The sequence below is a fragment of the Phocoena phocoena genome, chromosome 6 (assembly GCF_963924675.1).
Source record: "Phocoena phocoena chromosome 6, mPhoPho1.1, whole genome shotgun sequence".
Taxonomy (NCBI): Eukaryota; Metazoa; Chordata; class Mammalia; order Artiodactyla; family Phocoenidae; genus Phocoena; species Phocoena phocoena.
Genome location: NC_089224.1, coordinates 31,361,500 through 31,375,383, shown reverse-complemented (window position 1 = coordinate 31,375,383; position 13,884 = coordinate 31,361,500). Strand labels below are relative to the sequence as shown.

The window sequence follows — 13,884 nt, the reverse complement described above, 5'->3', positions numbered from 1 at the left end:
CCCATCCCTACCATTGCTGAAGGAGCTGCATGACCCACACTTGTATACCCTTGACCTCCCCTCCAACCAACCCTCCTCACCCTCATCCCACTTAGTGTCACCCACCCAGGACAAAACTGTTCTCAGCTCTGTTGTAAGAGTCTAACTCCAATTTCCTCTTGGCTTGCCTCTTTCTTTCACTTGATTCTCTGATTAAATGTTACTCTATCAGAGAGGCCTCTTCCCTCCCAACATTCTCTTTCCCTTTTCCTGCTTTATATTTCTTAGCATCTGTCCCACATGAAATATTTGTCTCTCTTCTGACAAGAATGCAGAGTAAATGAGAGAAGGGGCTTTGCTGATTCACTGCTGTATCTTCAGTGTTTAGGCCCACACCCTGAACTTAGAGGGGGCGGGTGGGTGGGAGGTGTGGCTTAATAAATATTTGTTGAAGGAATGAATAAATGACGCAGCTGAGAGAGAGAGTGTTCAGGTCAATGATTACTTTCTTTCCTTACTTTGGTGCATGGTAAATAATCTCCATGAGGAGAATACACTGCTGATAAGACAGTGGCAATTTCAAAGCAGAAACAAAAAGTATAGAAGAGGAACAAATAACTAGACTATGGTTCCTACTCAAGGATGGTATAAGAATCACCTAGAACATTTAAAAAATACACAGGCCTAAGCCTAGCCCCTGAAGCATCTGATTTAAGAAATGAAGGTTGGGCTTCCCTGGTGGCGCAGTGGTTGAGAGTCCGCCTGCCGATGCAGGGGACACGGGTTCGTGCCCCGGTCCCGGAAGATCCCACATGCCGCGGAGCGGCTGGGCCTGTGAGCCATGGCCGCTGAGCCTGCGCGTCCGGAGCCTGTGCTCCGCAACGGGAGAGGCCACAACAGTGCAAGGCCTGTGTACCGCAAAAAGGAAAAAAAAAAAGAAATGAAGGTGGGGGCAGGGTAGCTGTATTTTTAAAAGTTCCCCAAGTGATTCTGATGTCCAATCCCTGTTAAAACCACTTATTCAAAGGAAGTGCCTCAAAAGGCATGTGGTACACTATGCAGTAAATAAAATAACACACATTTTTTTTTTTTTTTCAAACCCACATACCTGACTGGGGACTCAAAAATATAGATGTTTTTTGTTTCTTTTGGTCTTCATGTAAAAGCACTGCCTAAAAAACGAAATAGACTGGTTTACAAAGTCGAAAGGAACAGCATCCGAAACAGCCTGAAAACTGTAACTAAATCCAAGGAGAGCTGAAATTAGGCATGTGGGTGGCAGAACTTTGCAAGTTAATCAACAAGCAAGACACATCTGCAGGACCCCTTAAAGCACACCCGGTGAGCTGGTGCACAGCAAGCTCATCGCAACCTGTGCCTCGGGCAGAGCAGAGGAGCCACGAGGATGGAGACAGGGCCTGGGACAGCCCAGCACCTCCGAGCACCTGGCACAGAGCTGCTAGCACTCAGTACGTGTTTGCAGGAGAGACAGAGGATGGGAGGGTTTCCTGCTCAGGCCTGAGCTAGGTTTACCTGAACAAATGTGCCAGTTGGTCTCAAAGGGCTAGGTGAAGAAGGGGATCCAAATACACAATCAGATTTAGACAGACCTGAGAAAGAAATCAGCACTTTTTGTTCCTACTTTAAATCCAAAGTAGTAGCCCTGTTTCAAACTTTCACAGAATGATTTTCTGTTGATATGACAGAAACTCTACTCAGTATACTGTGTGGACAAAATAATAACATATTGGAAGAAATGAGAGGGAGCAACATAATTTTTAGACAGAAAGAAGCTGATTATTTTTAATTGCTCTTGGAGGAAATTCACCATACTCTAGCCCCACTCCTCCCCTTTTTATTTTACTTTTATATTATGACTACTGGATTTAATGTGAAAACACTGCAGTCTGAAGAAACCAAGATTCTAGTGCTTTCCGTAGCTTTGATAATACCCCATCCCTGCCCCAGGATATCCCAACTCTCTCTGATTTGCTACTGCCCCCTAGGCAGCCAGAATCACCACTCTAACTACTTTTTTTAAAAAAATTTTTTGGTCAGATCTTAGTTCCCTGACCACAGACTGGCCCACAGCAGTGAAAGTGCCCCGAGTCCTAACCACTGGACGGACAGGGAATTCCCTGCTCTAACTATTTTGAGAGATTCACTAGTAGGCAACTTAAAACCTGCTACTAGCTAGAAAGAAGAGATCCATCCAAGCTGCGGGAGGACAGGGGCATTCCGTCACCACTCTTGTACCAAAGAGGAACGCAATGCTCCTGCTCTGAGTAAACACAAAAGCTGAGTTTTCTGAAGGGTAGCCTACAAAAGGAATTTTGGTGAGACTATATTACATCTTATCTATACCGTTTATAGTTTCCTCATCTGTAAACTGGAGATATCAATAATACCACATTTAATGGGGCTGTGGTGAAAATGAGATGAAACTACCCATCATAAGTGCTCAATGAATGTTAGCTATTGCTTTTAATTTCTTTTAAACATTTTACCTCTTATAATTATAAAAGAAGATCATTTTATTCTGGTATACATCCCTCGTTAGGGCAAAAAAGTTTGAATTTGAATTCCTTAGAAGTAGGACAAGCTGAAGCTGTAACTTTCATAAACATTTAAGTCCTATTTTAAAATCAATAATGAAAACAATTTAAAAATATACTTCTTTTCATATAAAGCTCATTAAAAAAAAAATAAGGATAGCTGATCTAAAAAGTTTCTACCTTAAGAAAAAGAGATACTATATTGCTGATATGATATCATAGAATGGAAGAGGTATTAGTGTTCCAGGAACAACAAGGACTAGAGTGAGTATTTTAAGGAAATTGTCAGTGCTGACATTTTTTTATGCTGTACATAAACATCATTTACAATCGAGGACAAGAACAGGGTTACCACTTTAATCAAAAACATTATTTCTCAGGGTTTCATTTCCATGCTAATCAAATTTCATCCACTTTCACAGGTTTGTTCTGAGAAAAGAAAGTGAGAGTGTATAAACTGCTTTGTAAACCATAACTTATCCCCCCGCCACACACAAAGAACCCTTACTCTTAACAGTCTGTTAAAAAGATGCCCATAACGGACACTTCACTCATTTAATAGAAAAAGTGGATTAAGATCTGACAACTCAAAGGGGCAAGATCTGTGGATGATTTTCAACTATGGACTGATAGTATCAATATATTTTTCCTCATCATAAGAATAATCATGCTCACTGCAGAAAATTATTAAAATGATGAAATGCAAAGACAATCCGCTGCAGGTAGAGGCACCATTAACTGTGTAACCCTTCTACTTCTAGTCCCCTTTCTAGGCCTGTGCGCACATGTATTTAAACAACAATACAAGCGGCTCCTGCACGCACTGTATGGTGTCCTGAGATCACTCCCCCATGGCCCGGCAGTGCTTCCATTTCAAAAGTGCACACACTGAGTAGCAAAGCTCAAGTGGCAGCTTGTTTTCTGGTCACTTAGGTTACATTTTTTAGGTACTGGGGATTACCAGGTCTTCGATTCACTGATAATCTTATCAGAAAAGTCAACCAAATGACTGATAAGCCTCTCAAAAAACCAGCAATAAGTGTTCAAGACATATAGAGGATCAGAAGTAAAGGAAGGAGAGGTGGGTTCACCTTCTTAAAAATAAAATCTTTTCCAGTAAATAGATCTGTTAAAGAAATAAATATAAATAAAATAGTTAAGAACTCTAAAAAAGAGATTTCCCTTGAGATGTGAGTGCAAACATCAAGGTGTGATGGGTGTGCATACCTGAAGAGCCTTTAAACTGTGGGCACTCCTTTTTAATATGCCCTTCTCTTCCACAAATAAAACAACGTTTTTCTCTTAAGTCTTTGTCGTCTTGTCTCTTCCATTTTTCCACTGGTGGCCTGAGAATTTTCTCTCTCCCCAGGTCAACAGCTGCTCTCACTGGCTTGGCTTTCTGAAGTGTGCACTGCATGGGCTTATCTTCTTTTGTTGATACCTCCCTCTCTGTATACTTGTTTTGAATTTCTTTGTCTTCTTTGCTTCTTTTCTCTTTGTTCTCGGGGTATCTTTGGTTCAGTGTATCTTCCTGATCTCGCCGTCGCCTCACTCTGTAGAAGATATAATATTAGTAGGAAAAATCTGAACAAAAACCGAAATAAATTCCTAAGACCACTTCAGGTTTAGGAGACAACCAGATATAGGAGGCATCAGAGGGAAAAACAAGAATTTAACAATTTAAGTTCATCTTCTCTATTAAGAAGCAACCTCAGGGCTTAAGGGTGTAGTTTTTTTCATTTTCACAAGTACTCTAGTGCTTTAAAACCAGTTTTTGCAACTAGTGGAACTCCTTAATTTAATACCTACTCTGATACTGATGCAATGAAACTCAAATTATCCTTGAAGTGATTTCTTAAACCTTTCTGGCCCATGAGCATTCTTTACCAGCACTGGAAACTTGAGACATGAAACTTTAGGTTCACAAGGAAACAATGGTTATAAGGAGATTTATGTTCTTAAACTGTCAAAATTATTTCTTCCTTGACCTACATGATCAGTGACTATTATCTGAATAAAAATAAAGTGCTAAATAAGAGCCTTGAATTCCAGATGGTGACTTATTTTAAGTGGCAAGTTTTTAAATGAGAATATTATCGTCCAGTTAAAAATACCACCACCACCCCAAGACAAGAATGTGTCCCAAGCAAGCAACCTAACCTACGTCCTGCTCTGCCCTCCTGCAATCATTATCATAAGAAAGCATGGGGCCCAAACTGAGTAGGTCACCATAGCAATTATTAAGTACACCCCAGTTATTGTACACAAAAGTGTAATTGAGATCCTAAAAAAAAAAAACCCCGTTTTACTTTTCATTGACTGAAATGATTCTGAACTCCTCACTGCTGTAAAAGGGAAGAATTTCAGTTTCCTCTTTTGTTCTTATATCCCTGTTGGAGAGTGTGATAACCAAATGATCAAGTGATGATTAGGGCTGTGCCCCAAATTAGGAAAGGTGACCGGGCCTGGAAGACTGTCTCCTGTACACCCTAGTTAATCCTAGTCATCTGCACTTAAAGCCATGTTTTAAATCACTTCATTTTCATGGTAAAAAAAAGCTCCAATTTATCTGAGAACTGCTGGATTTAATACAAGTTTATTTTCTGTTACAAGAGAACCTCATTTAAAAACTGGTACAGCAAGAAAACAAAAACAAAACTACCCCTTTTGAATATCTGCTTACCTTCTCCTCATAGGACAGTCTTTCATGAAGTGTCCAATTTTCCCACAAATTCGGCAACATCTATCATTTGGGGCCAGCTCGCCTTCAGTTAGCACATCTGGATCAAAAAAGTACTCCTAGCAGAATATAAATACGTAAAAATCTGAACTATTAATATGAGATCCAAACACAAAAACTAACCAATATCAATCAGGAATCTCACTGACATACCAACATCGATATATTAATTTTAATAGTTATTATTATATTGCTTAATTCCAAAATCTAAAACCATTAAGAGGTCTAATTCAGGATAGGCTTACCTAAATTCATTTTTGTTTATTACTATTCATCATGCAGAACACGGTTTAACCATAAAGGTAGCTTGTTCCCTTCCACACTTCTGAACAAAAGCATTACACATCCCTGTGAGTCAGCTTCCTAGGACTTGGGGGAAGCTGAGGCCAGGTACAAAGACTTCATTTTCTCATAAAATGAAAAGGCTAAAACCTAAAAAGAAAGAAGCTATGTGCTGTTGCTTTGTTGTGGCTTCTGAAGGAAAATATCAGAGGAAAGGAAAGACAATGGTCTGGACTCTAGCCTCTTTGCCACCAAAATTAAGGTGGGTACCAGCAGAAGTGGCATCACCTGGGAGCTTGTAGGACATACAGTCTTGGGCCCCACTCCAGACCTCCTGAATCAGAACCTGCATTTTAACGAAATCCCCAGGTGATTTGTTTGAACAAGTTTCAAAAGCACTGGTGTAGAAGACCACCACAGCAGTATCTAGCAAACACTAGATGCAGAGATGTAATCATATGCCGAACATGCTTATACACCCGATAACTTAAGGTTCATTTAAAAAGTCTTTATTAAGAAAATTAATGCAGGAAAAGAAACTCTTTGTTTTTAACATAAAACTCTCTAGTTCCTAACCCCTTCCCGTTTTCTCTCACTGAAATGAGTTTTTATAATGCAGTTTTGTTTTATTTTTAATGAGTGTGGTTCCATAAAAACCTGATTATTAGGTTATATGAGAACAGACAGATCTTTAGCACAGGCAGCACTGACTCTCTCTTGTCCCATTAAGGGATTTATTACTCTTTGCAAGCAGACTGGAAAAATCTAGATGTCATATGAGGGGGTGGGGGATGTCCTTAGATATGTGCAAACTGGGTTTGCAGAGGCTGGTATGGAGCTGAATGCTTGGTGGAACAGCAGTGCCACCAATGTGTGTTACCGAGGAAAAGCAGCAGCAACAAAATTATTAATTTTCCCACCCAAACTCCACTTCCGGCTATCTCTTCCTGTTCTCCTGATAAATGGCTTCAAAACAGGGATGTTTATTAAAAGGTTTTTATCTTGGCTAGACTCACCAAACTTCCAGAGTATTTAGATTACTATTGAAGTAATGTATACAAATTAGGTGCTTAAATGGCTTTTAGAATTGGTTTTTTGTATTTCCAAAACTTACCATTTTTGAAGGGTAGTCCTTTGGAAATCCTTTGACTGGAATACCAAATACTCTTCGCCCATTTATAAATGCTTTCATTATAAAATTTGTCACTAAGAAGAAAAGAGTAAAGGCTCAATTGGAGGGATTAAAAGGAAAAGAGATGGCATTAATATTTATAAACGAAGTAATAACTTACTTTTCCTTGATAATCCAGCTCCAAGATTATGATTCAAATCAAATGGATCTAAGTAAAGAAAATTAATGAAAACATAAAAAGATAATCAAATAGGAAATACCAGTATTCATACATTAAGTGAGGTCTATATAACAAGAAGAAAGTGTTACATACTTTATCATTAATAAAAGTATTAAATGACTGCCTTTTTAATGAGTTTTAAGTCTATAATACAACTAAGTAATATATATATATATATTCCTAAATATAAGGCAAGTTTTCCCCCAAAAGTATCCATCAGAAAAGAGGGTATTGCTTTATATTTGAATCCTTAAAGAGTCCTTCATATTATGAGAAGGTGCTTCATTTTGAACAACAAAATACTGTTTGGAGAAGACATATTAGTCTGATATTACCTAATCATGCTAGTTTTAGAGGCATATAGAAGTCACAAATATATTTAAAACATTTTAGTACTGAATGCTCCTGCTAATCAACAGCCTTTAAAACATCATTTTAGAAAATAATTTATCATGAAGCTCATAAAACAGAAGATAAATGAAAACATACACAGACACACACATCTGTCCCAGTAGCATACCAATGGCTATCTGGATCTCCATTTCCAGTAAAAGCTTTATATAAAGACTCCTGGGACTTCCCTGGTGGTGCAGTGGTTAGGAATCTGCCTGCCAATGCAGGGGACACGGGTTCGATCCCTGGTCCGGGAAGATCCCACATGCTGAGGAGCAACTAAGCCCGTGCACCACAACTACTAAGCCTGTGCTCTATAGCCCGCGAGCCACAACTACTGAAGCCCACGTGCCTATAGCCTATGCTCCGCAATAAGAGAAGCCACTGCAGTGAAAAGCCCGTACACCTCAACAAAGGGTAGCCCCCGCTCGCCACAATTAAAGCCTGCATGCGCAACGAAGACCCAATGCAGCCAAAAAAAAGACTCCTGTATGATCTTTTTTTTTTAATCAAATGGCTTGTGTTAGAATTTTATTTATTCATTCATTTATTTATTGGCTGCGTTGGGTCTTCGTTGCTGTGCGCAGACTTTCTCTAGTTGTGGCGAGCGGAGGCTACTCTTCATTTCAGTGCACGGGCTTCTCTTTGCGGTGGCTTCTCTTTGTTGTGGAGCACGGGCTCTAAGTGTGTGGGCTTCAGTAGCTGTGGCGCACGGGCTTAGTTGCTCCGCGGCATGTGGGCTCTTCCCTGACCAGGGCTCAAAACCGTGTCCCCTGCATTGGCAGGTGGATTCTTTTTTTTTTTTTTTGCGGTACGCGGGCCTCCCGCTGTTGTGGCCTCTCCCGTTGCGGAGCAACAGGCTCCGGACGCGCAGGCTCAGCGGCCATGGCTCACGGGCGCAGCCGCTCCGCGGCATGTGGGATCTTCCTGAACCGGGGCACGAACCCTTGTCCTCTGCATCGGCAGGCGGACTCTCAACCACTGCGCCACCAGGGAAGCCCTGGCAGGTGGATTCTTAACCACTGCGCCACCAGGGAAGTCCCTCCCATATGATCTGAAATGTCTGCATCTCAAATGTCTTAGATAGGTATATAAACATGATGTATCTGAAATATTATTTGTTAGATGATCCAAAAAGTGGTAGAAATAATGAAAAAAATGCTGATGTCAAAGATGTATGTGAGATCTGAATAAACTGGTTCATGAAATAAATTCAGGTAAAGCACTATTTCTAAGTCAAAATACTATTTTATATTGGATTTAAAATAAAAATACACAGAATAATTCACAATTTAAACATTATGTATAGATATTTAATTATTTCCAATAAATGTCTAAAAACATATTCAAGAAAGCAAAGGAAAAAATAAACCCAAAACCTTTTTTGGGGATCATCTCATTAAGAAAATAGAGGATGTATATGGTACATACAGAAGGAGTAAAGGGGCCTTCCCTGGTGGCGCAGTGGTTGAGAGTCCGCTTGCCAATGCAGGGGATACAGGTTTGTGCCCCGGTCGGGGAAGATCCCACATGCCGCAGAGCGGCTGGGCCCGTGAGCCATGGCCGCTGAGCCTGCGCGTCTGGAGCCTGTACTCCGCAACAGGAGAGGCCACAACAGTGAGAGGCCCGCGTACCGCAAAAAAAAAAGAAAAAAAAAGAGTAACGAAGTAAAAAGAGGCATTCCTTCTAGTTGTCTGTTATGCTTCTAATGTATAATAACTGGGGTATACCATTTGGGATTTAGACTCACTAAGAGTTTACTGGCGTATAGGACCCTTTACTCAGTATAACCCTATACTAATAACTGCTAAGAGAAGGCTACCTTTCTAGTAGGTTTGGTCATGCTTTCTTCTGGTGATTTTTTTTTTTTTTGCGGTACGCGGGCCTCTTACCGCTGCGGCCTCCCCCGTCGCGGAGCACAGGCTCCGGACACGCAGGATGTGCAGGCTCAGCAGCCATGGCTCATGGGCCCAGCCGCTCCGCGGCACATGGGATCCTCCCAGGCCCGGGTATGAACTCGTGTCCCCTGCATTGGCAGGCAGACTCCCAACCACTGCGCCACCAGGGAAGCCCTCTTCTGGTGATTTTTATGTGTGCTATGTGGAAGTATTTTTGGTTGTTTGCTTGGTGTAGCAGAGATACTACGATATTAGCTATCGTACAGACACTACAAACTACCATCACTGAAATTTCTCAGTTCTAGAATAACTAGTTAAAAGTCTTCCTTCTAATATAGCCTATTACTAATGGCTCGTTTGTAAATAATGTAAAGTTAAAAGCAAAAGATAATGAGGCTTCAAAAAATTAAGAAAAAAATATTAATAATTGGCAGACCATAAGAACCCACTGTGATAGGGGAAAGGTTTAAGACAAAGTTCTATGTTTTTGACATATCAGATACCAAAAAGTTAAAATTTTATCTATAACTCATTGTCATCTGAATTTAATTTTACAAATGTTCACAGTATTTTAATACTGTCAATAAGCAGAAGTAATGATAAAAGCATAACCTAAAGTAATACATTATTTAGGTGATATGATTATATTAAAAATAAATTTAAAAAGACCAAAATCAACAAAATATTTAAGCCATTTCTCAATTCATTTTTAAACATTTAAACTCCATTTTGTCTTTAAAATTAAAAATCCCACAAATTTATCATTTGTGGAATGTGTGGAATTCCACATTTATCATATGTGGAATCTAAAAAATAAAACAAACAAATGAATGTAACGAAACAGAAACAGACTCACAGATATAGAGAACAAACTAGTGGTTACCAGTAGGGAAAGGGAAATGGGGAGGGGCGAGATAGGGGTATGGGATTAAGAGACACAAACTACTATATATCAAATAGATAAGCAACAAGAATATACTGTACAGCACAGGGAATATAGCCAATATTTTATAATAACTTTAAATGGAGAATAATCTATAAAAATATCAAATCACTATTTTATACACAGGAAGCTAATATAATATTGTAAAACAAGTACACAACAATAAAAAAAAAACCAGTACTGAGCAACCACTGAAAATAATTTGGTGAATATATAAATATATATATAGTAATAAAAAATCTACAAAGAGAGAAACAAAAATCTCCCAAAGTGGAAATAAACAATCAAATATCAATACAAACACAATGGCCCATGGATCTTAGCATTCAAGGAAGGCTTCAGCACAGGCGAAATAAATGGCAAATTTTATATCTAACTACTTATAGGTAAACTTCTCCATCAATAAACAGCAAATAAGGACCTTGAAAACTGATTTTCGGTGGTACTCTTCAAACCCTCACTTAGGAAAGTTTTAAAAGTCCCACAATTTTGAAGCTGGCTTACCTCTATAGCAACCTTATTCTCCAGTACCTGTTAAACACAGGTAAAGGGCTTGTCATGGTGAACAAAGACTTTTGGATTTGTGAGAGACCCCATGGGAGGGCATCAGCCATTTAAAAATAAATCTTTAAGTTGGAAACAGACAAGTCTGCCTGATGTGGACAGTAATGGGATGGCTGCAAGGCGCACCCCGATCAGTGGCTCATGGCTGCTCTGGAAGAGCTCTGCAAGGATGAAGAACACCCTCACAGTTCAATCTCTATATTCTATTCAGTTTTAAGTTTGATTTTATTTGTACCTTCAATAACAATGTATTTTGATGTCCACTGTTTCTTAAAAGTTGTAAGCAGACTTTTTCTCCTGATGCTAATAACATGTTCTTTAAAATCAAATTCCTCTGTGTAGAAACGAAGAAGTCCCAACCATAGCTGCCCAACAGATTCTGTATTTTTTCCATATTCTGGCCAATAGGTGGGCTAGAAATAGAAGGAACAAGAGATATCATGCTCTATAGTAAAGTGTTAATATCAATAGTCATTTGTATCTTAGGGAGTAAATCTGGGTTTATTTTAATTAACTAGAGTTTAAATACATAAAAATATAATTATGTAACTTTTCTTTTATATTTTAAAATATCATTTACATGAGTTTATTAATCTCTACCCTATGACTTGGAGACAGAAAGAGCTCAGGGTTTTAAATGCCAAACCTCAGAATGCATGTTTGTGGAAGAATCTGGAAATAAATTTTAAGAGCCTTGGTGACACTTGGTTATTATACCTCTGTAACTGAGAGTCTTCCCAAACTCTCTGTAGGAAACCACAGAGCAAATATTTGTTCATTTGGAATAAAGTTACTTGACCATTTGGAATTATTGGGCATTAAAGAAATCCTGGATATAGTCCCTAGAAACTCACCTGGCTTAAAAAAAATGTTTTCAACTTCAAAGGAATCATCTGTATGTGCTATTTTTTTTTTTTTACTATCATAATATAAATAAATATTACAAGTGATAATATAGTTGTTGACCATCTACACTACAGCATAGGATAGGTAACTTTCAGTCAAGGATGTAAAAATTCTTTACTATTAAAATACGTACCAGTTCATCTATTTGATCAAAAAAATAAATATTCCAGCCATCAACAAATATTTCAGGTTTCTTTTCACCTTTGTATATCTGAAATTAATTTTTAAACTATTAGTATGGATTACAAACTTAATGCATTGATACAAAAACTTGTAGGAAAATAGTAAAAATTTTAACTACAGAATTTTAGAGAAGGAAGAGGGCTCAAAGATCACCCAGCTCTACAGATGAGAAATACAATTTCTTTTACTAATACCTCTTGAAGGACAGGAATGACTGGTGGGTTCCTCTGCTGGAGAAAATATAGCACCATAAGCGTGTATGCATATGACGATAAGCTGCCTCTAGAAGCATCGCCAATATCGCACATCTGGGGGGAAGGAAAAGGAGGAACAAAGGAAAGACCACCAATGTCTTCTGCTACACTTGCATCTATTCTATTGTCACTAAGAGTAAGGTGCTTCTACAGGGCACTAATATAAAAATTACATGTTCAAATGCTAAAATATGCCAACAAAACCAAATAAGACCAACCAAAAGAATAAAAAAATAAATAAAAATCAAAGCAAAACAAATCCCAACAAAGCTGTGGAACTATCAGCCAGAGGCAATATTAGGTTACCACGTAAAATTTAAGCAACAAAATTTTAGCTTGCTGAGTAGGGCTTCTCAAATAGTTAAAAGAAGCATTTGACATGGCTATGGTTCTTTAAAAATACACACTTTTCTTTTTCTAATTGAAGTATAGTTGATTTACAATATTATATTAGTTCTAGGTGTACAACATAGTGATACAATATTTTTATAGACTATAGTCCGTTTAAAGTTATAACAAAGTAGGGAATTCCTTGGAGGTCCAGTGGTCAGGACTCTGCACTCTCATTGACGAGGGCCCAGGTTCAATCCCTGGTCAGGGAACTAAAATCCCACAAGACGTGCAGTGAGGCCAAAAAAAGTTTTTGCAAAATAATGGCCATAATCTCTGTGCTGTACAATATATCCTTGTTGCTTATTTACTTTATACATAGTACTTTGTGTCTCTTAATCCCATAATACATATACCCCTATCGCTCCACTTCCTCTTCCCACTGGTAACGACTAGTTTGTTTTCTATATCACTGAGTCTGTTTCTGTTATGGACTTATGTTTTCAACAAGGTTGAAGATGTAATGAAATTTCCTGATGAATCACAAGAGGAAGCATAACTCACCTTTGTAAATACTTTCATGGTATAGCACAAATATTTCACTCTGGGATCAATGGCTGAATAAGCAGATAAGAGCCTTGTGTTATGAAGGGCCTGTTAAAAGGGAAATTACACTATAAGTCTACCAGTTAGAAGAAAAAGTTTTAAGATGGAATATTCTGAAAAGGTTTACACAGTAATTCATTTTAGGATGAAGACATTTAGGCTGAAACTAATATTTTTCCCCTGAAGACAAACTTCATTAACTTACTAGATAAGAATTATAAGTGACATCTGATCTCAGGCCTCCTTAGTCTAAACATTCCTAGAAAATATAGGCTATTAAAATAATCAGTTCCATTTAAGTCAATGTAAGACCTGCACCCCCCACTCCCTGCCCATTATTCAAATTAAATGTCCTTAGGGGCCAGAGAGGTCCCATAGAGCCCTGAAATAAACCAGGTATGAGACCAAAGACACACACACACACAAACACACACACACACACATACACGCTCCAAAATTAAAACAAAGTTCAAGCCAAACAAAAAGCACTTGCCACTCTGACCTCATTTTAAATGAATACTAATATTAACTCAATTCTATGTTATATCCCCAGCCTCAGAACACTGCCAGGCACTTAGCAAGCACTCATAAATAACTACTGAAAGAATGAACTGGATGAAATGAATGGCTTAATTTTACTGAAAGATTGTGTAAATTAAGAGATACTTGCTCCCCTTCATCTCCATAAAGAAAAAGTCTAAAGAAAATCTTACCAATGTGTTATACAAACTGATGTCCACTTCCAGACCACTTCTCAAATGGAAGAATTTTACAATTGGCACCTTTGCTGTTGTAATAGGCAAGATGTTTCTCAGCCCTAGGTTGGGAAATAAGATAGTGTCATTAAATATAGCAGCAGGGTATATAAGTTGCTCTTATGTTAATGTGAGTCACTAAGA

General features: G+C 38.4%; 1 protein-coding gene across 2 annotated transcripts in view; it reads right to left on the bottom strand.

The window, feature by feature from the left end:
- Positions 1-13,884, bottom strand: part of TUT7 (terminal uridylyl transferase 7) — a 68,978-nt gene that overhangs the window by 9,722 nt on the left and 45,372 nt on the right. For both annotated transcript variants that reach the window (XM_065878439.1, XM_065878440.1), the window contains 9 exons: positions 13,699-13,802; positions 12,944-13,033; positions 11,990-12,103; positions 11,746-11,823; positions 10,942-11,119; positions 6,849-6,896; positions 6,671-6,762; positions 5,218-5,333; positions 3,762-4,087 (listed from right to left, as the gene is read on the bottom strand). In XM_065878439.1, the coding sequence (XP_065734511.1) occupies positions 3,762-4,087; positions 5,218-5,333; positions 6,671-6,762; positions 6,849-6,896; positions 10,942-11,119; positions 11,746-11,823; positions 11,990-12,103; positions 12,944-13,033; positions 13,699-13,802 (1,146 nt within the window). The remainder of the gene's footprint in view (positions 1-3,761; positions 4,088-5,217; positions 5,334-6,670; positions 6,763-6,848; positions 6,897-10,941; positions 11,120-11,745; positions 11,824-11,989; positions 12,104-12,943; positions 13,034-13,698; positions 13,803-13,884) is intronic.